The 26,996-nt window shown below is 39.0% G+C and overlaps 1 protein-coding gene across 20 annotated transcripts in view; it reads left to right on the top strand.

The window, feature by feature from the left end:
* Window positions 1-26,996, top strand: part of camk2d1 (calcium/calmodulin-dependent protein kinase (CaM kinase) II delta 1) — a 124,699-nt gene that overhangs the window by 66,846 nt on the left and 30,857 nt on the right. For 12 of the 20 annotated variants that reach the window (XM_084712336.1, XM_084712341.1, XM_084712346.1 and 9 more), the window contains exons 5-8: window positions 4,491-4,556; window positions 10,239-10,311; window positions 21,507-21,609; window positions 25,104-25,187. In XM_084712336.1, the coding sequence (XP_084568462.1) occupies window positions 4,491-4,556; window positions 10,239-10,311; window positions 21,507-21,609; window positions 25,104-25,187 (326 nt within the window). Of the gene's footprint in view, window positions 1-4,490; window positions 4,557-8,279; window positions 8,353-10,238; window positions 10,312-21,506; window positions 21,610-25,103; window positions 25,188-26,996 lie in introns of all 20 variants that reach the window. The other 8 variants (XM_084712355.1, XM_084712352.1, XM_084712347.1 and 5 more) reach the window with 1 other exon arrangement.

Genomic DNA, 26,996 nt, shown 5'->3' on the forward strand with positions numbered 1-26,996 from the left:
CATTTAAGAACCTGAAGTCACAGACTTTTGACTTTGTTTTTCATTAAAAAATGAGTCAAAATGATTAATCGATTAGCAAATCATCATTGATTCATAATCAATTAATCGCTGCAACTCTAATAACAACAACACACATTCACATCACGCTCAGGAGAGGGTCAAACCTGACAGCTGCCAATCAGATGTCCTGTCACTGAGGCACCATGGGAGATCAGATGTGGCGTGTTCGCCTCCTCTTTGCTCCATCTGTCCCAGCGACGCCGTGCGCCGTGTCATCACACACCCTCACCATGTTCACACGCTGCACAATCATCACATACACACTTGAACACATTATATGGAGCTGTGGCTGACTGCGTCTCTCTCTCTCACACACACAGACACACACACTCACACACAAATGAGCTTCATTGCGTCAAGTAGGATCATATGTCATTCAGCTCTCTAAATGAAATAAAAGAAATAATAACTAACACAGATGTCAGGTTGATAACTTAATTGACTCTATCTTTCTGTTTTATCATTTTTTAATTTATGCTGCATTCAAATGGCTTCAGGGAGACAGTAGATGGCAAACCAGATATCATTTTAATGGACAAGAGTAGGATGGTAAAACTTGGTGAGAGTGGCAGAGAATATTAGCAACATTAATGGGCGGGCGGGCGGGCAGGTGGGCCGGGTCATGAAAATGGACATTCTGATTAATAGCAGATGGGTTGCATGTGTGCATTTACACATGAGACATGAGCCAACTTCTTTGATTATTTAATTTTTCACGATCTCATGAAGTGTATAATGTGAGTTATCTGCCTCATAAAGCATTACACTGGATATAACTGAGTTATGGGGATACATGAACATATCTGTGTGTCATCAGTATTGACCAATAAAGCTTTAAAATGAAATATTGGCATGGTCCAAAATGAACATTTCTGCTAATGTGACAGACCAATAAATGACTCTTAAATTATGTATTCATAATTCTCGTGTTGCTGTTTGCAAGCATTGCCAGTCATGTAACAGCACAATTTTAAAGTTCCCCCCAGTCATGTTTTAAACAATAAAAAAAATGCTCTGCAAGAAGTAATAAATTGTTTTTTTGCAAAATAAGTTCAAATGCCTTCATTTAATATACATGGATTCATAAGTATGCTAATAGTCTCTGCCATCTCCACACACGCTAGCATATTTCATAAGTGCAGCTAGCTAATGTAAGATCTCGTCTGCATAAAGACTTATTTTATGGTGGGTGTTGAGTGTTTAAATTCCTTTGATAAAGGTGTTTTGATGAAGGACGGCTGCTGATGCTTTAATGTAAATGGTGAACAGAGCAGAAGAGAGAGTGGGCATCCTTGCCTGGTCCTCCTGTACAGTGTGAAGTTTGTGATGTTAGTCCATGGCTGGCTGAAGGTGAAGCGTAAAGAATCTTGATCCAGTTGATAAACAACTCCGAAGTCGAAGTTTAATCACGGAGTATCACTCTTCTTAGAGTCCCATGCACACCACTTTTACATGTAGAGAAATATAAAGCTTGACAGGCCAGCAGCTTCGTAGTCATGGTTGCTACTCTATGATTGGACAGTTGCTGTTTGCAGGAGGGGCTTAACAAAGGGTCAAGCTCTCTTTCTGTAGTCCCTTGTCATCCTCCATGACATTTCTATCACCCAATTTGTTAATAAAGCAATCACTATTGTTTCCTCATTGTCACTCTAATATCCTGGGCTTCCTCCATCACTTCATCTCATCTTCTTTCCTTCAAGCCCCCCCGCCTCCCCTTCATCCTCCACATCTCCTCATCTCTTTTGGTCCTCCTCCCTCCTGTGTATTGTCAGCGGCTGTTTGCATTCTAATGTGGCAGCCAGAAAGGAAATTGCTCCAAAATTATTTTAAATGCTGCGTTTAATTTGACAAAGGGCAATAAAAAAAGAACAGAGAGGGTTCCTTTCTTGGCTGAAAGACAACACAGACTTAAAAAGCTTTTTTTTTTTTTTCCCCCTAAACAGAAAACCTGTCTGGAAGGATGATGAGACATAACAATCCTGCAGTCGGGTGATGCAAATTGATCATGAATGGAGCAGGGAGCTGCTATATTATTAACTTTACATTTACTGAGCAGAGTGAAAGCATTGTAGCAGATTGGGTGAAGTGGATCAGAGGAAATCATCATACACTCCATATTTGGGTCACTTCCTTGCTGCTGAATGAAGGCCAACAATAACAGTGGGCCCCTGCAGACCGTTTTACAACTGAATTTGTCACAACACCAAAGTCATTAAAAGTTGCAGGAAAGCCCTGAAGCCTCAGAGTAGTAAATGTTTTCCGCAGGTCATGGAAGATTTTTCCTTAAAATATCCTTCAAGTCGTTCTCCATGTTTTGTGTAAATTGACCCACTGGCCCACTTTGAAACAGTTGAACACATGAAGTTTACGTTACATGGTTGGTACTACACAGCCGGTGAACAACAGTTGGAGTAATGTGTGTACTGTGACTGAGCTTTTCCAAGTCTGAGAAAAAGGCACGGATGATGTCATCAGAGTTATTTTGAGTTGGGGTTGGAGACTACAGTTTTACAGGAGAGTCTGTGTGTTCTCTGGAAACTTAAATCCACTATAGTCTTCTCACCATGTAATTTCTCATGTAAATAACAATAAGCATTTAAAAAGTATTAATTTCAGATTTAATCCACACACACACACTCACATTATTGAGTGAACGGTATGTGGATTACACCACGAACAGCAAAGAGGCATTCAGTGTTTTTAATGTTTGAAACTCACCATTTACTTGAATTGTTTGGAGATTCTGTAATTCTGATTTCCTGTAAAACAACAACAAAACAAAGGGGGTTAATGCTAATGTAACATGCTGGATTTAAACCCCCCTGTGCTACTTTCAGTGCTGTACCACTCAGCCAATTAGTGTCATTGTCACCTTTTCATTTAGCTTTATGCACAGCAACAAACTTCAATATGGAACAGAAACTAATCACATGTAATTAATTTAGATTATCTTTAAATAGGCTATTTTTATTTGAGGTGTTTTATATTATTTATTCAGCATATTTCCCACTGGACATTTTGACCATTAATATTTTCATCTACCAGATAAGACAGAGGTAGAGCTGTATACTGGCAAGAATTTGGCGATATAATACGTATCATGATACAGGGGTTACCGTTCATTATATTGTTATATATTGTAAGCAAGGAGATATATTGCTGTTTCTCAAATCTAATTTTAGGGAAACTGTCAAAGAATAAAGAACACACCACCATATGCATAAAATCTGTTTTTAAAAAAGTTTGCTCTTTTATGCAGTCAGTACAGTGAGGATACATAATTACACTGCTATCTAGTGGTTGAGGGCTTAAACAGAAAAAATACAGTGTATCTAGAGCTACAACAATTAATTGATAATGAATGAATTATTAAATTAATTGACAAGTATTTTGATAATTTATTCATTTACATTTTTTAAGAAAAAAAGGTCTAATTTCTCTGATTTCAGATTCTTTAAATGTGAATATTTAATGGTTTCTTTACTCCTCTCTGTCAGTAAACTGAATATTTTTGAGTTGTGGACACTTGTGGACGACAAAAACACTGATCAACATTTTTCACCCTGTTCTGACATTCTATAGAATAACCTACAAATTGATGAATCGAGAAAATAACCCAGCAAATTAATTGATTATGAAAATAATTGTTAGTTACAGCCCCAGGTGTGTCGTTGTATCACAATACAGTGTTTTAAGAATCGATACAGTATCACAAAATGTTTCACAATACTCAAGTGTATTAATATTTTCTTACACCCTTAGAGGGAGTGTGACTTCATCCTCTGCTCAGGATGTTTTTACTCTTCCATATCATTACATAGTGACATACAGTCAAGCGTATATTGCATGTTAATAAATAAGCCTTTGCATCTAATAAAAAGTCATAAGAGAAACAGCTGCACGCTCCAGTTTCCTCCTGGGCTCAGCTTCTTTACTCATGGATTGATATCTACTGTACATGACCCTGTCGTTCTCTGAGGTCCAGAGGCTGCATAATGTATAGATCTCTATAATTACCTCACCTCCACTCTGTGACAGATATTCCAGTCGGCCTTTGTTCACTCAGAAAAGCACTCTGGCTTTTAGCCATAACCTCATGGAAAGACATGGAAACCTCTTCCAGCTGAATAAACAATGTCCACATACTGTGTGACCATATCTGCTCAAATCTATTATTGTAGTGATTTCACCATCACAGCATCACATCATCAGTCTTTTGACCCAGTTGCTCTGGGGGAAAAAAAACAATCTCTTCCGGATGAGATGTGTTATTGTGCGACATTATCAAGCTTTTTTTTTTTTTTCCCTCTCCAGATGCAGAAATGAACATCTGTGATTTTACACTTGGCTCCTTTTCCAGACATACATGTCTTTTCTCTCCAACTTTCTCATTGTGTTTTTCTCCGTCACTCTGTTTCTCTCTCCTCCAGAGTTACCGGTGGGGAGTTGTTTGAGGACATCGTTGCCCGGGAGTACTACAGCGAAGCCGACGCCAGGTCAGTGTGATGCTCTGTCATACTGATTTTTCTGAATTTACAGAATAAATGTGATGTGGAACCCATTTAGTCTACTTTGGCAAAAAAGGCATATCGAAGCAGCTACACAGTATATAACACTTAATAAAATGATATTAAAGAACGTCATGAAATTGTACTGATCAGCATTAGAACTGGGACAATACACTTATCTCCCCATTCAGTTCTATCACAATAATTGATTGCTGATTTCATATGTATTGTGATTCTTAAGTATTATTATTCGTTAGTATTGCAATTCTTAAGTACTGCCATTCTTAAATATTTTGATTCCTAACTACTGTGATTCTCAAGCGTTTTTATTCTGAAGTATTTTAATTCTTAAATACTGCTATTCTATAGAAGTATTGTGATTCGATATGACTATTTATTGCAATATTTCTAAAATGAACTGTCCTTGGATGTAAGTACATATAAAAGTGATCAGTAAATTAGACAATAGAATAAACAAAAAGTCTATACTTTTTTGACATGAAGTGCTACATCTAGCTTTTCCTGCTCATCACCTAGTGAAAAATAAATAAAATATAGCATTAAAATATATGTGCTGCCCTCTCCTGGCACGTAAGTAGTAGCTGTATTTTTTTTAGTTTGAGTTTTGACCCTTTGAGGCTGCTGTAGCTGATCAGTGTGGAGGGTTGAAGCAAGAGTAATAGATTAAGTTTGTTTAACCAGAACAGGGGAAATTTATGCCTTAAAATGTGAGCTCACATGTCGTTTTATGTTCAACATGTGAAGTAAGATAATATTACCACTATCGCGATGCTAATTTCCTTCAATGCACGTCAATGGAAATTTCTTATATTTGTTAGCATTGAGCTAATGGACCAAGCACTATTTTTTTTACATGTATAAAAAATTAATTCAGGAGTTGTTTAAACAAAAAGAATCACAATTTTGTCCCACTCATAATTGGCATGTACTTGAAGTTTAATGTACACAACACCCACAAAAATACAAGCCTCTCTGATCCTGTAGTGGATGGAACAGTGCAGTGTTTTCCTGCTGTACAGACTTTGATATGCCTCTTATGCCTGAAACGTCTCTCTCTACCTGTGTCCTTTTATTATGGATCTATTTTTTCCCAAGTTTACCTTATGACCGGTCTGTTAAAAATCCACTCCAAAAGGAACCCTGTCTGATGGCTGAAAAGCATTTCCATTGAAGGAAAATCATTTAAAGTTTAATATTTCTCAGTCTTTCCATCCAGCTGGATTGAAGTTTGACTTTAATTTGACGGAGCAGCTCCAGGATTTGTCATCAAGACTCGTAACTCTTTTGATGTCAGCTTTAATTGTTCATTCAAACATTTAATGGGAGCTTTAAGATGTTAACGTTGTGGATTCTGTTTTGTAGTGGATTTTATAGATTTATAAAAATGATTTTAAAGGTGACATCTGAAGGAGCTTTATGGATGAAAACAATATGCATGTGTCCTTTGTATTTTTCTCTACTTGTTAAATGACTTAAAGGAAAAGTTCAACTGTGTGCCTTCTTTCCAGGAGTGACATCAATCTTGAGTCTGTGCGTTAAACACTGATGAGGGTTGGGCGATATGTTAAAATTTTTCAAAAATCAGTCCAACAACTCACGATTACCAGTATGTACCTGAGTTTCAGCTGACAGATGTGTGCAAACAGCGAGTTCGCTGTGTACCGTAAGCTTCGTACGTCCAAGAACTAAACAAAATAAACTCTTAAAATGACAAGAAAGGAATTATTCTTACACCTATTTTCTCTTTTTAACATAAAAAAACAACACCTTCATTCTATACCTGCTAAATTTAAGCTTCTCTCTTTTACTGAACTAAAACAAGCTCAGTTGTTAACTCATTGTAAAACACACATCATTAAAACAGAAACAAAATAATGTTCAAGTCACCCAAACACAACTTTTCTCATCTTTCCACAGTTCCAACAATCACAAACTCTGGTTTGGTCTAAATAAACCCATAATTCACTGAGTTAGATGTGAAAATATTCTGGCTGTACAGACTGTTTTCCTCTCGCTCGTTCCCTGGAGGCAGACCATTAAATTAGCTAAATAAAATGACAAAAATTGACCAAAACAATCACCCCCCCAAAAATCAACCCACAATGGCCTCAGTCCCAGATAGCCGATATATTCTGCCTGTCACCCAACCCTAGGACAGCCTATCTTAGCATAAAGACCTTCTTTCTTTAATCTGTCTAATCTTGTGGTTCTAGGTTATGTTCTAGGTTATGTGTTGAAACTGATTCTTGCAACAACAGCCAGGTGCCGTTACCGTGTGCAGAACGTCAGAACCTCATCACAGTGAGGTTGGTTGGAGGGTAATATTCTGAGATTAATGTGGTATATTTATGAGGAAAAAAGACTGGATATTCTCTGAGATTAAAGTGATAAATTCACGAGAAAAGCTACTATTCTTTGTGGTTATGAAGTCCTAAATTTGCTAGAAAAACCTTGAATATTCTCCAAGATTAAAGTTATAAATTCCTGACAAAAACAAGGTAAAAAATTATTGTCATTATTTTTTTTTCGTCACAGCCGGTATGAATTATATCACTGATAATTTACTACAACTTCCATGAGAAATTTAAGGAGATGAAGAGGCAGAGACAGCCTGGACAGTCCATCACAGCAGTGGGGATACAGATGGGTCAGAGAGGAGACACACATATATAACACAGATCTATCTGTCTGCACCGCTGCCAGGCTTCAGGTGGGATCCTGTCCTTTGTTTATCAGAGCAGAACTTTTCCTGCCAGTGTGAACATTCAATCCAGACCCAGGTGCTGATCAGCGAAATGTCCATCCCATTCTTGTCCACAAAAATGTAGAAGAGACTCTGATGCACGTCCACATGCTCCACGTCTGGAGCCATTTTTTAAATCTTTCCTGCAATGATTATTTTCATCATCAGGTCATCCATCAGTCATTTTCTCAGTTAATCAATTGGTTGTCTCGTCCATAAAATATTGAAAAATATTGATTGGTGTTTGCCAGAGTCCAAGGTGATGTCCTCAAATGTCTTGTTTTGTCCACAACCTGAAGATATTCAGTTTACTGTCATAGAGGAGGAAAGACACCGGGAAATATTCACATTTAAGAAGCTGAAATCAGAGAATATGCTCTTTTTTCTCTTTTTTTGTGATTCAAACCAGTTAATGGAGAATTAAAATAGTTGCTGATTAATCTATTGATCAATTAATAATCAATTAGTTCTATTATGAAGTCTGGCTTCTACTGACTACTCTCCGCTTCTGAAATTATGAGATGGAAAATCAAAATTATTGCATAATGATATAAAAAAGTTGAAATTAAGAGATAAAAAGTCATAATTCTAAATAATTTTACTACCTTCACTGGCAGAAATGGGCTTTCATACAACTTTAGAAGTGTTTGTGAAGAGCCAAGGTTATCCATTTCCCCCTGCTTCCAGTGTTTATGCTAAGCTAGGCTAACTGCATCCTGATTGGTTAATATCTTCTCATGTCACTCTTGAAAAGAAAGCGATTAATTATAACTCCTAGAATGTTGAACTGTTCCTTTAAATGGTTTCCTTTGTCAATCAGGTGTTGTTATCTCATGTGTTTGGTGTGTTCTGTCTGCCTGTTCTTGTTCCTGTGTTTTCCTGACATTTACCTGTTCTCCCTCTTCCTCTCCTTTTTGCTTCTGGCCCGGTCTGTCTCTCCTCCACAGTCACTGCATACAGCAGATTCTAGAAAGTGTAAATCATTGCCACATAAATGGCATAGTGCACAGGGACCTAAAGGTTAGTAAGTGACCTCAGTAACAGCAAAAAGACACAGGCACCTCGCCTCGCTCCTCCACTGCCTGATCAATCAACCAATTAACCTTCCACTGAGTGCCGCCTCCTCCTAAACCACACCCCCTCCTCCGCCAGTCACCCGCACACAGCGCCACCTGACAGGAGTGTTCTCAGACCCGCCTGCTGCAGGGCATTGTGGGCAGGTTGGCTGGAGAGGAGGCGGTAGGTCATGTAGTCTCGGGGGGGGGGGGGGGGGGGGGGGGGGGGGGGGGGGGGGGTGGGTGGTAGATCTCATCATGGCCTGCCCCCTCCTGTATGCCAGAGCACAAAGTGCATGTAGCATCTGTCCAAAACCATGCTCTGACACAGCCACTGAGAGGCTGACAGCTGAGAGAGGAGGAGGAGGAGGAGGAGGAGGAGGAAGAAGAGGAGGACGAACAATGTTTTGTGGACTTAGACACCATCTGTGGAAATGTAGGACAATTTGTATTCCAAATTATGACTCCAGAGTTGTTCTGGTGTCACAGAGCAGGATAAAGTTGATCTTAAAAAGACTTCTTTTATTCTTCTAGAATAAGTCTTTAAAACTCCTCTTCTACTGTCAGTACGCACCATTACATCAAACATAATGTCCTGTACACTGCCAGAATACATAAAATACTTGCAGTTGTACATAATTCAAATTTTTTGCAAAATACCTTGGTCATGGCAGGCTACTTTTTTTTATTAAAGACAGAAAGCTGAAGCACTTAAAGGAAAAACAAATCATTATTATTTACACAAAGAAAAAAAAAATTAAAATAAATGTTAACAGGACACATTTGTTAACACTTATTTAGTTCTCATTATTAACTGTTAGGTAATACTTATTACTGTAACTAATGTTAATAGTAAGCAAGTTACAATGAACACGTTAGTAAATGATTACTGGGCAGTTAGTTAACTTTAATTAACGGTTAGTTAATGCTTATTGCCGCATTTACTAATGTTAATTAATGTGCACTTATCGTAAAGTGTTACAAGGTCACTTTATTTGAATCATAATCAGAAATCTCCAGACCTTAGCAGGTGTCATGGAGAGAAGAAAATAAATTATCCACTCAAATTCATAAATTATGGTCTTAAAATTCATGTGTATTAACCTTTAGGCACAAATTAACACAACACAACTTGAAACATGACTACGTGATGTAATATCAAAACAACATGCATTCATTCCAACGCCTTAGTCACTGTCTTTTTAGTCCGACAGTTATTGATGTTATTTTTATTATTAAACTTTTTATGGCTCATTTAGAGTTTAGAGTTAACATTAATAATGCAATTAAAATAAGTTTTGCTCTCTGGAGCATCAAAAAAAGTTCAGTTTCCATAATCAGCAGTTGTTGTTGTTTTGACAGAAGTAAAGAGGAAAAAAAAAAACCCTGCTGTTGGCTTCTTGTTGAGAAGCAGTCACAGATGTAAAGCCCACCCTCCGTCAGCTCCTCCGTCTCCCTCCTCAGTCTCTCAGGGTCCAGCCTCCAGTTGGCGGGGAGCTAACACCACTTCTGTTTTGAGACTCGGGCAGAGAATTGGCCATGTGAAGACCAAATTACAACTCAGTTTTTATTTTCTGGGGACTGTCACAGCAAACATCAGTTGGTGACCGTGGCAACACACACACAAAATGTTTTGGATGTTGAGTAAATGGTCCATTTTGCCAAAGTGCCTCTTATTATGGCTGCTGTGTTGGGTTTGGTGGTTGAGTGGGGGGGGTCAGTTGCCACATTGTTGTACAGCCACCGCACTCACATGGCCAGCGGCTCCCCGAGTGTCAAAGCGAGCTCACAGCCACAGACAGTGAGTGGTAGCTTGTCACTAACCCATGGCCCCCTGGTGTTTGCATGCAGTCATTGCATTCAGCAGATCCTAGAGGCTGTGCTCCACTGCCACCAGATGGGCGTGGTCCACCGCGACCTCAAGGTAAGTAGACTCACCATGAAGACCACAGAAATACAGATTCTTCTCTCCAGTTTTGTCCTGTGGCCTCACACACTCCAACATGTCCTCCCTGTCCTCTCCTCATCTATACCGCTGTAAATCTACTCTCTCAGCTCTTGTGTAAAAGTCATATCACACTCTTAGGTATTTACATCTTCCAGGGTTTTGTTTCGATAAAATATCAACTTCGCACTTCTTCTGAGCAGACACTCCACTTGCCCCCACAGTGGCTTTAAGAAAGTGTTAATGGGCCTGAAAATAAGACTGGCTGTCTGCCACTTACTCTGCAGATATAAACACAAGTGCAGACTGTATGTGGACCTTGTTAAAGAGGCACATATGTCTGGACAATATCTACCATGGGCTGTTAAATTGAGATGTCTTTTTTTTTTTTCCTTTAATTTATCATCATTTTAGTTTAAAAGGAAATGATTTAAACTGTATTTTTATCCAGAACAGGGATGTACAATGTGGATTTTTTTCAGCCGATACCAATAATTACCTGCCTTATAATTTCACATTTATGTAATTGAAGTTCATATACTGATCATATAATAATCCAAAAAATGTCAAACTTTTTGACCTATATATTTAATTGATTACAGTACAAAGACAAGATGATTATTGTTCAAACTGATAAACTGTATTTATTTTTTTGTTTTTTGTAAATATTTATTCATTTGGAATTTTATTCCTGCAACATGTTCCAAAAAAATTGGGAAAGTTGCATGTTCACCACTGTGATACATCACCTTTGTCTTTTAACAACACTAAGTCAGTGTTCGGGAACTGAGGACACTAATTGTTAAAGTTTTGAGCTTCCACTGGCTTGATATACGACTTGAGGTGCTCAGCAGTCCAGGCTCACTGTTGTTGTGCTTCATAATAACACATTTTCACTGGGAGACAGGTTTGGACTGCAGGCAGGAAAGTCTAGAACCTGAACTCTTTTCCTACGAAGCCACGCTGCTGGAACATGTGCAGAATGTGTCTCGGCGTCGTCTTGCTGAAATAATCAGGCACATATCTGAAAGAGACATCGCCTGGATGGCAGCATATGTTGCTCCAAAACCTGTTTGTACCTTTCAGCATTAACGGGGCCTTCAGAGATGTACAGTTACCCATGATGCCATGGCCACTAAGACACCCCCATGCCATCACAGATGCTGTCTTTTGAGGTCAGCGCTGGTAACAATCTGAATGGTCCTTTTCCTCTTTCATCCGGAGAACACAGCGTCCATGATTTGTGAAAACAGTCTGAAACGTGGACTGATGAGACCACAGCACACTTTTCGACTTTGCGTCAGTCCATCTCAGATGAGCTCGGGTCCAGAGAAGTCTGCAGCGTCTCTGGATGTTGTTGATATATGTCTTTCTCTTTGCATGGTCTTACCTTGCATTTGTAGAAGCAGAGACAAACTGTTTACTGACAACGGTTTTCCAAAGTGTTCCTGAGCCCATGTAGGATCCTGTATACACGGATGTGGGTTTTTAATGCAGTGCAGCCTGAGGGGTCAAAGGTCCTACAGATTCAGTGTTGGTTTTCACCCTTGCCCCTTACATGCAGAGATTTCTCTGGATTCTCTGAATCTTTTAATCATTATGGGTTGTAGATGGTGAAATCTCTAAATTCCTGCAGTTCTGCGTTGAGAATTGTGGTTCTTAAACTGCTGGACCTGGCTGGATTTCTTTGTTATGCATTAAATGTTATTTTCCCTTTGTAGATAAAGCTCCTTCTTGCTTCGAGTAGCAGTATTGGGGTGCATTTGCAGAATTATGTACCCCCATGAGTGATGCTCTGAGCACCACAGCTGAGTGCCATTAAGTCCCATTATAATGGAGAGAATGCAGACATCTGTACGGCTGATATCCAAAAATATGCAACTCACCAAAACTGTCTAGCTGGATAAATGGCACTACAGGCCAGGGGAAAATGTGTATTTTGGGTTGAACTGTCCTTTTAAGTGAGGTCAGATGTCTCCTCATTGGTGGAATGTTATTGGACATAGTAAACCTTACACCCACAGTGGTCTTGTTTCCACCTCTAATGCTGCTCTTTCTCTCTGTGGTTTGCTCCCAGCGCTCTGATTTGCCAATCAAATGAACCAGGTGTGTCTGAGGTTTGGTTTATACGTGGCAATAATGAGCTCGGATTTTGCATTTGTCGACTGCCCTCTTTCCGCGCCCCGATTGGCTGTTGCCAGGCAGCTGCCACGGCTCACTGCAGAAACACAAAGGCAAAACAAATACAACCAAAACAAATAAGCAAGCTGCAGAGCGGAGGCACTGTGGAGAGCTCTGTCTGCCACGTCGTGTGTGTATTCATGTGATTTCATCTCTCAAGGTAATGAGTCTGGGCAGTACAGTGAGTCCAAAACACACACACACACACACACACACACACATGCACAAGAACCAGGAAAGTAACACACAGCTGTCAATATGAAGTTCTAGTAAAGCTTGATAGTTTATTTGAAGAGTCTAGACACATGGATTTATTGCCTGCTGCCCTCAGCAGTAAGAGTACTTCAGTAATCAAAGGTGTGAAGTACAAATACTTTGTTACATTTGATGTAATGACATGAAAACAACATAAAAAGATGTAACAGGACAAAAACATTAAAAAAAACAGCAAGACAAAAAAATTAAGTAAGATGTAACAAGACATGAATGATGTAAAAGCCGCAACAAGACAAAAACAACTTTAAAGGATGTAAAAAGACAAAAATAATGTAATAAAATGACATAAGACGAAACAAGATGAAATAGATGGAACAAAACAAAAAAGACCTAACAAGACAAAAACAATATAACACAAAAAGATGGAACGAGACAAAAAACAACTTAACTAGTCAACAACATAAAAGATCTAACAACTGTATCTATGGAAGCACATTTCTGACGATATGATGTAATTCAAGAACCCCTTGAAATTCATTGTTACTACAAACTTTATAGAAATAATGTCTTGGAATCCCCAAATAATTATTTAGTATTTTTAAAAGCTCTCTCAAAATGATTTACATACTCCGTCATTTTTTTTTAATATAAAGTCTTTTTTTTTTTTTGAAATGCACTAGTCATCTTTTGATATGAGAAACATATATACGCATAATAATTAATAATGCAATTGATATATTTTAACTCATGCAGACAAGACTGTAATATCAAATCCTCGGGTGGGGGCAGCTGAAACACTGATAACTCCCTGCATCTCAATTTAAAAACACCTCAAAGTAATCAAATTACTGCTGTAGTATCTAATAATGTTACTTAAGGCATCATCTGCATTTAAAGCAAAGGTCTACGTTTTGCAATGTTGTGCTTCATTTAGTATAACTTGATTACATGGACTCCAGTGACCCTGGAAGGTGGAAGTGCTATTTTGAATTTAACTAATTTAACTATGAACAGGAAGTAGTTCATTTTAATTTCTGTGAACTGAACTTTGAGCTGGCTCTTTTTTAATCTGAACATGCACAACACTAATACCTGCCATGCAGTTGTCATACCAGTGCGTTATTCTCCTGCAGGAGAATTTTGATCGATTGAATAAGAAAAAGCATGATATATATGTTACTGTCCGTGCTTTAAATTATACCTTAATATAAATTTCCAGCCATGCTACCTTGCTCTAGTCTGGTTATGCCAGTCAAAAGCTGCATTAGCTTTAATCCACTAGCGTATAGCAAAGATGAGTTACAAAGTACAAAGTTGAGCAAGTCACCTCACTCAATTGGATCTCTGCCTTACTCGAGGACCTGCCTCTTCCGAGAGTACTCACTCAGCTCATATCCGAATTTTCCCCTTTGAAACACGGGAATGGATGTAAAGAAGTTAAAACCTGAGGGTGCTGTTGGTGTCCGACAGTTTGGTACCGAGTACAGGGCATGCATTTGTCAGTAACAGCAGCAGTCCTCCAGACTGAAGCAGAACACCCAGCCTGGTTTAGCAGGCCAGTAATTCTATCTACTTTATGGCTGGCTGTATTAGACAGAATCCAATTACAGCTATTACACACCAGCAGCGAGGAGAGAGCATCAATCCTGATCAATCTGATATGAACCGTACATTGGACCCACATGCAGAGTGAGTATTTGTGCAAGTCTGTATACCCAGCAAACATTTTCAAGGTGAATATACAGAGCAATATGCTGATATGACCGTGAACTTGGTCACGTCCTGCACACTGTCATCAGTGAAATGCTTTCTGGGTACTTATTATAATCATCATACTGTACGTTTGCAGCCGTTGTAACTCTATCTGCAGGTCTGAGAGCCACACCGGGTCGTAATTAAAGGCTGTCTGAGCGCTTCACAGGTTTAGTGATTTGTGAAGGAAAAAAAAAAAAAAAAGCAATGACGCATCAACAGGCGTTAAAGCACACTGAGCACCCTTTATCCATATGGTACCATCTGTGTGATCATAAAGCAGATTATAATGCACTTTATCAAATCTTCCAGTGCCAGTTTATTACAACCAGGGCTTTATTTTCATAGCCTTTCATAGCCATTGTGTCTGTCAGTTATAATAAAAAAATAATAGAGATGCAAAGTGGAGCTGCTGCTGTTGGTGTGAGTCCACGTTCTGTATACCATTTCAAAATGTTCTTTTATTTTCTATCTCATCTGTAATACCTAACAAAGAAACACAGGACTGACCCTGGAAATCTAGGCTTATACAGATTCTATAGGATCTAAAAACTCCAATACCCATGAGCTTAGGCTGCTGTTATTATGGAAAAGAAACATTATGAGGAGTGACTCAGAGTGGTAGCAAATTAATTTGACATTGTAGAACAAAACACAGCACCGTAGCCTTGGAATGATTCAAAACTGTGATGCAGAATCACAGTCAGTTGATTGAATCTGCATTTTCACACAAGTGTAATCTTCAGCTTCCAGGGTTTTCTCTTTTTGAGGCGGCAAAAGCCGGAGAACATTACACACAGCTTGTGCGCTTATCTCACCCGACAAGACACGTGGTTTGTTACACAGAACCATCTGGGAAAGGGCCAGGCACTTTTGGAAAAGGCAGATGATCACATGAAACATCTGTCTATCATGTCTAACACTGGATAACTTCAACTCTTACCAAAGCCACTCAGGAGTCAGTGCCATCAGTGTCGTTTCTTTCACTGACGAAATACTCTCCAGTTCAAGAGCTGCCATTGTTTGTTCAAGACGAGACGCTTCTTGCTGTTGTCCACAGCTGCCGGCAGCCCCTACTAGGAGGCTGTGGACACAAACGGATAACTTGAAACCTTGCGAGATGGATTCTCGCGTGATCTTGCGAATCAAGCTGCCTCACAAGATAAAGAGTGCCACGTGCTTAAGTGAAAACTCACAATTTCACTTTTTGCTCGCCAACTTCAAGGCAGACACAGGCCACAGAGTCTGATGTAAAAAATGAAGACAAGAATGATGAAGGAAAAAAGATCTTGATTCTTGAGAATAGGGACTAATCATGCCCCACCAGAAGACAAACTAATCAGTAGGAGGTCATTACAAAGTTTTATAGCCAAGAGTTTCATCATCTTTGAGCCTCAAACTATGGTTTTGTCCCAGTTCTCAAGAATAACTGACATGGAGCTTTAAACTTGTGCTTTCTAAAATCACCTGTCAAGTATCGGTGCTCAAAAAGTAGATTACTGACGCTCAACATCTAGTGCTATTTACTCCTTAAGTGGTTTTTCTCTGTTCAGTTGAGCTAACCCAGCTGTCATTGCAAACACACATTTGTGTGCCTCATGAATAACAGAAACTCAGTTATTACCTTGATCTTGCATAAACTGTCGGTGTGTCACTCCCTCGTTGCTCCACACTCCAGGAGCAGTTTTTATTCCAGTAGTTCTGGCATTGAAAAAAGCCTCTGCGTTTTTGTCAAAATTTTCAACAAAGGCGGCAGCCAGTATTACAAAGCCAGCTTGCCTCTGAAGTAGACGGGAAAACCCTGGCGTCCACCGTCGGCGGTGCAGGTAGCAGAATTTTAAGCTTGGTGATTGGATGCCAAACTGTGCTTTGGAGTGGCTGAGGTTCTTCTGCACTGATGACTGAAGCTGGACTGTTTCATGCTGTAAACAGGCTCCAAGTCTGAGTCACACAACAGTATTTGGCGGTAAAACCGAGAGTGATTGAAATGCCAGGTTCAAAACTGTCCACATAGTACAGTGGTACAGTAGACATGCCTCTAAAATAGGGAGGATTTTGATACTGAAAAATTTGAGTTTCAGAGACTTTTTCTGCAGTCTGGTGGCTTTTAAAGAGCGAAAACAACAAAATAATAAGTAGACTCCAACAGCATTATTATGTTGAATACTTTTAAATTTACTTTTAATTCTCAGGAACGAGTATAGAATAATTCATCCCTCCTGTGTGAACGAATATTCAGTTTTCTTCTCTTTTATTTTTCCCTGCCTCTTGAGGCGGCAGCTTTTAGAGAATGCTTGCTTCTTTCCTGGAAAACTTTTGATTTGGGAATTCCTCTTCAGAAGTCTGGTTTGGTGTAGCTATGTTGTTGTCCACGACAGACTTTTAGAGTCGTATAGGACTTATACACTCTGTGTAGTGTCAGAAACAGGCTGTGATGATGAAGAAGGAAAAAAAAAGGTGAGAAAATTTGTCAGAAATGAGGAGAAATACAGGATAATTATGATCCCGGGAGAAAATAGGGAGAGGGAAATGAAAAGCAGGAGTCTCCTGGGAATATTGGGAGGGTTGGCAATAATGACAGTAACTAGGAAACTAGGCAGTCGGACTGTAAACTGTAATGTGTCTCTACAACAATTTTAGCTATTAATTTGACAGTTTGCTTTAATTTTCTCTTCTAAAGGAGTTTGACTAGGCTGAGGGTTTGTTTAAAACATTTTCTGATCTACCTCGTCAGGCTTCTTTTCAGCAATCTTCCAGCTCTCAACAATTCATTTGGGGAACAAAATGTTAACTGATAAAAAGTTACGGTCAAAATGTCCAATAGAAGACCAAACTGGGTAAGATGGTTAAGTTAGTTTTAGTGATTCTCAGTTTTTAGGGGCTGAGGTTGACATTAGTGTAGACGGTACTTCATGATCAAACTTCCTTTCCTTCATTCAACCCTTTCCTGCCCTCCAGGTTCTGTTTTTTCTCCAGACGGGGTGAGACAGGGTGGTTGGGGTGAACAGATGGCGGGGGGTGTTTGCAATGACTGCATGATGCTGATGAATGCATTTAACCCAACTCCTCCCTCCCTCTCTACTATTTTCCCTTTCACCTTCTCTCCTTCCCTCCGCCTCCTCAAACCTTTGCCCGCAACAAAAGTTTGAGCAACTGCACGACTCAGAACTCACACACGCTCTACTAACCGCTCGAGCAACCTTGAAATATGAACATTGACTGATGGAAATGGATTTGAATTTATTTCAATGAATGTCATATCTGATGCCTTCTGGAATGAAAACCTCAGGCAGCGTTAAAAAGTGTGTGTAGGTGATGTGCAGGCAGTGTATGAAGAGCTGTGCAAGCCATAATTAATTCTGAGCCTCTGAATACTATGACCCATTCTTGAGAATAATTTCCTAACAAAAGAAAACTTTAAAATTTTCACAAAAACATGATTTAATCCAGCATAAAAAGGGTTAGCTATACCATTAACTAGACCACTGTCTCAATTCCTGGTTTAAATAGGGCAGGAATCCTGCTCAAGCACTGGTTAACTTCCTATTTTTTTGACAAATTCATACATGAGACATGTCTCATCATAACAATCCCTTTTGAATCAAGGCTAAATAAGAATTATGGTTTTAAAAAAGGTGTATTTTGATAAGCAATAAGAGAACTCTCATTACAAGGTTTAACAGTTAAGAGTTTGATCCTTTTAAAATATATTTTCCAGCATAACGTTTGTCCCAGATTGTTCCAGGTTTTGTCCCAGTTCTCAAGAATGAGTTCAGTACAGTATGAGGGTTTGCCTTGATGTCCAGTCAGGACAGTCACAGGCAATAGGTGTCCAGGTCAGAGGAAGATAAAGACATTCTGATGTATTGACAGATCCAGATCAAAGACCATAAATCCAGGAGGCCTCTTTCTGTGTCAGTTTAGAAAATGTTCGATTACTTGAAATGTCTTTTATATGCTGCCAATTTGTTGAGCCAAATAGCTGCATGGATTATCTTCATGGTTAAAAGTTCTTCAAGGAAATACCACGTTCTTGTACCCACAGCCTTTAATAGCACAGATACTCCTCTTGAGATCTTTCAGTGTGGAAATTGTGTCATTTGCACAAGCAACTGGAAAAGTGTTCCTCATCCAGTCACAGGTGTGGCTGTGAATATAAATCCTGATCACCCGTCAACAAAAAATCTATTTGATCAGCTGTCCATGCAGTGGAACGTAGCCAGGATTGTAGAACAAGGGAAATATAAAACACTCAGTGGTAGATGTTTTTGGAAGCATTTTCCTTTTTATGGGTATTAATAAGGTCAAACATTTTATTGTGGGCGGCTTTGTCATACATTTTCAACTTCCTGTGAAGTTTTGTCCAACCACCTCTAAAAGCGGCCTGTTTACCTGTTCCAAATGGCCACGCTTGAATGTCTTAAAGGGTAATTATTATATGTTTTTAAACCTTAGCCCTATTTTTACATCTCTAAAATGACTAATGGGTGCAAAAAGCTTCGCAAATGGTCCCGTGGATCGCTTCAGATGCCAGCCATAAAATGGGCTGCAGTGCAGTCCTTAAAGACAAGTGCCTTTGTCAAAATACATCCGCTAAAAGTGCTTGTTTTGCCACTGACAGGCTCAGGTTGTTATTCTAAACATCTGACAACATTATGGAATGGGTCCCTGCAGAGACGGACCTTTTCAGGCAGGGAACTGAGGCGGTTGTGTCAGTCTCTTCAAAGCCACCAGACTCCTTTGACAAAAACCGTAATTTAACCTCACAGAAGACAGGAGTTGCTGGCCTACCACTCCTGTGATTGTTTATTTTTTTTTGTATCATTGTGTTTTTTGGTGCTGTAAATGGTGATTTCTGATTCAAACTGTGTTACAATGACAATCTGAGCCTGTCGGTGGCAAAACAAGACCCTTTTCTGTCAAATTATCTGGTTCTTGACCCAGTTCCATTCAAAACCCTCTGAATCTCGGTGTGATCTAGCAAACCAGCCTGCATTTCTACAAGTTCTAAGCAAAATCAATGTAATCAAGAGCCATCATCGACAGAAGGCAATGCACAATGACCTGTTGAGTGTTACGCCCACTTTCGCTCCCAAGAAAAACCTGCTATTTTTGGTTCCAGCTGGGAACCGACTTTTCAGGTTGTTTAACAATTTGTTTTTGGTGAAAAGGCTCTGAACAGTTCAGAATTAGGTGCACAAGCCTGAACCAGTCCCATGTTGATGGAAAAGGCCTATCAGTGGACGTACATGGACGCTTGTGTCAGCCCTCGAGGACTGTTTGCACCTATTGCAGCCTGTTTCACAGCTGCAGGCTGAGACAATCTACTGGACCAACTGGAAAACTTTCTGTACCCATTAGACAATAAAATGTGTAAAAATAGAGCCCAAGTATCACTGCGGACTCACCATTTGACTGATCTGAGCAGTGGACACTTGATATCTACCATCTAGAGAATGTCTGTGTTGAGTTGGTCAGCATTTGAATGAAGACTTGTGGAGATACAGATGTTAATTGATTTTGAATATTTATAAAAACATGGAGTAACAGACTTCTGAATTGATCAAGCAAACTTTAATCACAATTCAGTGGATGTGCTGAAAAACCTCTGTAGGACTTAAGAATACGTTTTAGAAGTTTGGATTTTGAAATGTTTAGAAATATATATTTGTAGTAATCAGTCAGTTTTGGGGTGGTATCTCAATTGTGAATTTTGGAAAATTAGCTCTCAATAAAAATTGATCAGCTCGTGAAATCGAAAAGGATTGAAGTATCAAAATCTCTTTGCCAATTTTAGATGAGTGAAGTCCGTAGATCTGGACTTATTTTCAGGATGACTGGCCAGAAGGTCTAAGACAAGTTTGCAAAAATAGGGTTTTGAGAAAACTGAGAAAAAGTCAAGAAAGTCAACATTTTCAATGAGGAAGACAGAATGAGCAAAGATGCAGAAGAACCGAGAGATTGAAATGCCAAAAGAATTTTGAGACAGAGCCACCTGTATCTATTGTTTTGGGTAGTGGGTGGAATTTTCAACTTTCCTGACAATTTTCGTGAGTTTTCGTCTTGCAGTTCTGGCTGCAGAACTTCACACACTGTCAGCAGAGAAAAATCAAAAAAGAGAGAAGAAAAAGAATAGGAACTAAAACAATAAGGACCCTCTTAATAATAGTAAACTCTTTCAGCAAAGCACCTAATGTTGCCAGAAAGTTTTTTCACATAACAGAAGAGAAGTTGAATATAGGAACATTATGTGAGAGTGAAATTCTGGCAGAATGAATGTATCTGAGAAGCTCAGAATGAATTATGGCTTGTGTGGCCGCTGTTGTTAAGAGAACTGTTGTAAAATAAAAGCAGTTTGCCTTTTGATCAACAGCTCCCCTTTTGTGATTATTACTGCAAATTACAGCTCAGTCATTTTGAATAATTTCTCATTTGGAGCCATCAAGGAAACTGCTTTGAAAATGTCAGGAAATACATAATTCATCTTCTCTGAACCTTTCCTGAAGCCCCGCCCCCCCTTCCTCTTGATAGGGTTTGGCATGAGTCACCATCCGCCTCTTTCGCCTGGTTCGTCTCCACCGGCCTGGCTCATACGCCCAATTTGACCACAGCCCGGCAGCACGTTGTCGGACGACATCCGCCCATGCTGCCTGGCGGAGGTCGGCCATGGCCCCCGACTGAACCAGGAAGTAATGAGCCAGTGTGTGTGTGGAGGCTGGACTCTGACTCTGAGCCTTCCTCAGTGGACATTTATCTGATAGACTGGACAGCTGCTACAGTCGGCCTCTAGCTCGGCTATTAGTCCTAACTGCTGAACGCTCAAACTGGATGACATCAGTCCTTAATGTTATTACTCTGTGAACTGTAATAACCTTTCCCGCTTAAAAGCCTGTTAGCTGCCTGTAACAATAACATCAGGAAGTCTTTAAGGCCTTACCTCAGTCAAGTTTATTTTCATGTTGAAATGACATCACCATATCAGTGCGAGGTACTAAAAGATTTCACCTTTGTCTCTTCACTCGAAGCCTGAGAATTTGCTCCTCGCCAGCAAGTTGAAGGGGGCAGCGGTTAAACTGGCAGATTTTGGCCTCGCCATCGAAGTGCAGGGAGACCAGCAGGCATGGTTCGGTGAGTACGCATTGCTTTTTAAATATATTCTTACACTTTTATTGAGTATATATGAATAAAATATGTTGATGACCTCCTCCAAAGAAAATTATGATGAGGGGTTGGGGACTGTTTGCATATTCATGAATCCTTGAATACTAAATGAGGGCTAAATGTGAGCTATTTTAACCAGGTATTTGAACTTATTTTGCAAAAACAATGATCAGACACAATTTATTACTTCTTGCACACCTTTTTGTATTGTTTAAAACATGACTGGAGGTGAACTTTAACCTCAGACAGACATAAATAGACGCTGCATTGGCCTTTGGATAGAATGTCAGTGTCGATGCCATATTTTGGATGAACTGAGTACTGAGAAAATTGGTCGATTATGGTCGATTATACGTAGAGAATCTGACAGATGGTTATCATGTCACCAACTGCTGCTTGATCAGCAACTGAAAAGACAGCAGGTAGTGACATAATACCATATTTCAAGGTAAAACAACATATTTTATAGCCAATTAGCTATTGTTAGACAGTAGCTATCATAAGCATTCCAACACTTCTTAAATAACGTTACAATATTTGTTACACGATTTGATAGGAAAGGTGTAAATTAATTCTTCTGCTGATATCTCAGAATTCATTTACACCTTTCCTATAATATTTTTGTTATTGTAAATATAATGTTAGCTAGAAGATGGTTAATGCTAACGTTAGCTGTTGTCTAATGGTCACTAGTGGATCAAATTATGTAGTTCTACCTTGAAATATGGCACGACGTCCCTCCAGATTTTTCACAATCCATAGTCCTTGAGTTGCTGATCGGTTGTTGCTCAGGAGTTGGTGTGAAGATAAAGACTTGAAACCTGAAACACACCAGTACATTTTCCTTTTGATGACAGCGTTTGAGCTTCCCAACCTGAGCGTGACGTCAGAGGAAATCGTGTGCCGTGTGAATAAAATAAATTGAAACAGACAGTGTGTTCCCAAACATCTGCTGCTTATCTTTGCTGGTCAGAGTCCAAACACATCATTTGCATTACAGTGAACCAAATGGAAATCAGACAGCTGTTTTCATGAAGACTTAAAAGACATCAGGTCACTATTAGGTCCTTCAATGTGGGGACCAGGACCAGGTTTGGGGAGTAACAGTTCACATGTACTGGGATTATGTGATCCGGATACAAAAAAGACTAACTGTATTCAATCACACTTACACATAGAAAAGACAGCCAGATTACAGATACATTTAGTATAAATGGGGATTATAAATAGGATTATAATTTTACAGTAAAGAACAATATACCACCATGCACAGTTCACACAGCTGCTGATTCATTATCATGGCCTATAGTGAAAAAATACTTCACTGGGTGGAAATTTCAATATTTTTTGTTATTAAATAAATCAATCAATCAATAAATTGAGCACAACAAAGGAAGGAACAGCTGGTCAAACTAATAAACCTAACAACAAGCATAAAAAACTTAGAGCTGCTATTTTCTGGTTTCTTTATTCATCTCTGACAGTAAACTGAATATTTTTGAGTTGTGGACAAAACAAGACATTTGAGGACGCTGATCAACACGTTTTCATAATTTTCTGAGATTTCAAATAACCCCAAAACTAATCAATTAATGGAGAAAATGGTTGACAGATAAATCGAAAGACTTATAAAATCGGTCTGTGTGCTCCACTTATTTTGACCCATTTTTTGAGTAACAAGATGATGACAGGATTAATTAATGGATTAATTATTTTGAGTCATTTTTCAAATAACAAAAAAGTCAAAATTCTCTGTTTTCAGCTTCTTAAATGTGAATATTTTCTGGTTTCTTTACTCCTCTCTGACAGTAAACTGAATATCATGGATTTTAATCAACATTTTTCAACATTTTCTGACATTTCATGGACCAAACAACTGTCTTATGTGGTCTGAACGACTGGATCTGTGTATTATGATCTGTCCACTTGTGATCAGATTGGCCAAGTCGGCATGTTGGCTTTACTATACATGCTTTTGGCCAACTTTTTTTGGAAAAAAACCCCCAAAATATCTGTGTAAAGATTGACAGAGGAGGGAATGATTATTCATATATAGAATCTGTGTACACACTGAAGAAAATTATGACTTTCCAGATTCAAACTCCTTCAAGTTTGTTCTTTTTTTTTTGTCTTTTCCAGGATTTTGCCGACACACAAATCCAGTTTAAGACATCTCAAGTGTTTAATTCTGTCTCGGATGACAGCGTAACATTTGTGCATTTATTCTCAGCTGCTTTTTCAATCGAATGAAACAGAACACTGGAGATTTTTTTGGCCTAGTTTTCTTGTAATGGTCGTCTATTATGTCATTTTATCATCAAAGCCCCATCTACCTATCTAAAGGGACTAGGTGTGCTACTGCTCTCGGCTCTTATATCAAGTGATTGAATATATTTCAGAGCTATTTCTTCTGCCTATTCCCTGTAGAAGGGAGAAATAATTGCTCTATTCCCTCCAGCCTCCATCTGGAACCAGTTCACCGTGTGTTCTGACTTTACTACCAGTCGTACTACGTCTCATTGCCCAGAGGCTCTGCTGGTACTTTGAGGCTTTTTTAAAAGTAGGCTGCGTGTCATTGGTCACGAGCCAGACTACATCCCCACACAGGGATGTTTTCCTTGGAGCTTGTTAGCCTCACCTCATAAACTTTAACTTTACGGGACCGCTGAGCCTCAGCAACTGTGAACTGTTTTGCTTTTAGCAGGGGGTCCTAATGAGCTTTTGATAGACTTCCACATACAGAAAGTGGTGAATTTAGTGTCGGGCTAAACAAACTAGAAATGTGTGGCAAGGTCAAAGCTTTTTATTAAAATTACTAACTCACTGGAAGAGGAAAACAATATTAATATAGAACATTTTTGAAGGGTTAAAATTCTGAAAATAAATGATCATTTTATAGTTATTATCAGGACTAGTGTTGGTTAAAAAATTACCTAATCAAAAGTGTAAAATAACACTAATGTATAATACCTCAATGTAATTTTTTTTAAATCTGACAATGCACAAAAAATAATAATTCATACACATCAATGTTGTTGCTAATCATTGACATATCCCAGACTGTGATAACCCCCACCCAAAAGAATCCCATTTGCATTTAGTTTATGGAAAAAAAATGATTTTTGTGTCTTTGCTTTTTTATTTAAATTAAGATTCAGATAAAAACTGGCATTTAAAGGGTTAAAATCATGATAATAAATAAATTCATTTGATAGTTATTATCAGGACTGATGTTGGTTAAAAAATGAACTAATTGAAAGTGGAAAAAAATTAACTATATTAAAGTTAACTTTTTTTTTGTGCTTTTTGTTTTCATAAAAAAAACTGGTATCATGTAAACAAACTGGCATTAAAATGCTTGAAATCCTGAAAGTTTAAAGTGATGCAAAAAGTAGTAAAACAGGACGTTGTTCTGTGTGGTGTGTTAATGTGTTTATGTGTTTATGTGTTTGTGTGTTCAGGTTTTGCTGGGACACCAGGGTATCTGTCTCCAGAGGTGCTGAGGAAAGACCCCTACGGCAAGCCGGTGGACATGTGGGCCTGTGGTAAGACTGTGGGTGGACTTAACTGTTGACCTGTTTGATCGGGGGAAGCCTCGCTGAGCAGCTGTTCAGCTGCACACATACAATATGTATGTCATGGCCTGAAACAGCCTGGTGCCTGTCAAAGGGACCGCCACTACTTCAAAAGAACATTTCTGACTGTATGATCAAGGATCTCTCATGGTCGCAGTGATTCCCAGTTTTATCTCTCTGGCTGCTGACTCCTCACATCACTTAACCGGCCAGTAGCTGCAGGTGATCAACAACTGCTAGGCTTAAAAACAAGGCTTACCCTGCTGCTGCAAGACACATTTCTGTTGATGGTCGCTGTATCAGTGATTTCAGGACCCACTAGTGAATGTTCTCCCCTGGCAGCCCAGACTATACAGCACTTAAGAGAAGAAGGTATATTTAATTCATCTGTCTTGGGGAATAACATGTTTTCTGCCTCTCTGCAGGCGACAACTTTTAGGCTGTGCATTCATCCGTCTGTCCCTTTCTTGTGAATGCGGTATTTAAAGAACGGCTTGAGGGAATTTCTTCAAATTTGGCGCAAACGTCCACTTGGACTCGAGGTCGAACTGATTAGATTTTGGTGTTCAGAGATGACGGTCACTGTGACCTCATGTCTGTCCCCTTCTCATGAGCGTGGTATGTCAGAAACGCCTTATGGGAATATTTCATTACATCTTGATGCAAAACGTTCACCTGGATTTAGAAGAATTTGGTGGTCAAAGGTCACAGTGACCTCACAAAACATTGTTTTCGGCCTTAACTGAAGAATTCATACGTTAATTATACAGTCCCTTCAGGATTTCACAGGCTTTTTTGGGGGATTGTTGCCGCCTAAAATACCTGATTTCATGGTATCTTTTCTTAAAAAACAAAAAAAATGCATTGCAATGAAAGAGTGGGAGCAAGTGATAATTGCCAAAAAAAATGCTGAAAAGTTTTGGGCTGTAATGCATTAAAAAATGAAAGGCAACTTGTTCTAGGGAGAAAAAACACACTTTGTTCTAAGCAACCTTACCAAAAACACTGAGGATTACATAAATTCCAACAAAATCTGCTTTATGAAGTGTACCTCGGGGGTATCATGAAGATAAAACACTGGGTCAATTCATTGAGACGTACGGGTATGAGTTTTGTGCAGGGGCTGCTACGATTGGTGCAATTTGTGATAAAATGTGCAGTAAAGTTGCTGTGATCGCACAAAATTACAAGGTCGTGCAGAGTGGGTGGAATTTATATTGATTGCGACTAAAATTTCCTGGAGGGACTGATTATGATAAAATTTCACACAAATATCTAATAGGCTAATATGATGAAGTGGTGACATTTTATACCCAAAAGGTCAAAGGTCAACTTCACTGTGACATCATAATGTTCGGCGCTCTATCAGTCCTCTGTACTCCTCTGTAAAAATGAAGTAAGCATGTTTCTCACTGGAAACTGTTCACTGGGATCAAACATGTCAGTGTAGTGATAGCATAGTGATATATTTGATTCTGGACACATCTGGTCTGTGCTGGACTTGAACCAGCCTCCAGTTCCCAAGCCGAGTCCTTCCAGACTGAGCTGCTTCTCCAGATAAAAATGTAGACATGGTGTGTATTTCATAGGCTATAGTTAGAGTTAGACTTTGACCACTTTTCCAACAAATCAATGTCTGAACAGAACTTTGAAGCTGTATTCAGAACTTCATTTAAGAAATAAGATTCACAGGAAGTGTTTCATAAGTAAAATGGCGAAAAATCCAAATAATGAAAAAAAAAAAACACTGCCTTTTAGGTGTCTGGTCGGTCAGTAGCA

This window comes from Lutjanus erythropterus, chromosome 23 (assembly GCF_056507025.1).
Source record: "Lutjanus erythropterus isolate fLutEry1 chromosome 23, fLutEry1.hap2, whole genome shotgun sequence".
In the NCBI taxonomy this organism is placed as follows: Eukaryota; Metazoa; Chordata; class Actinopteri; order Lutjaniformes; family Lutjanidae; genus Lutjanus; species Lutjanus erythropterus.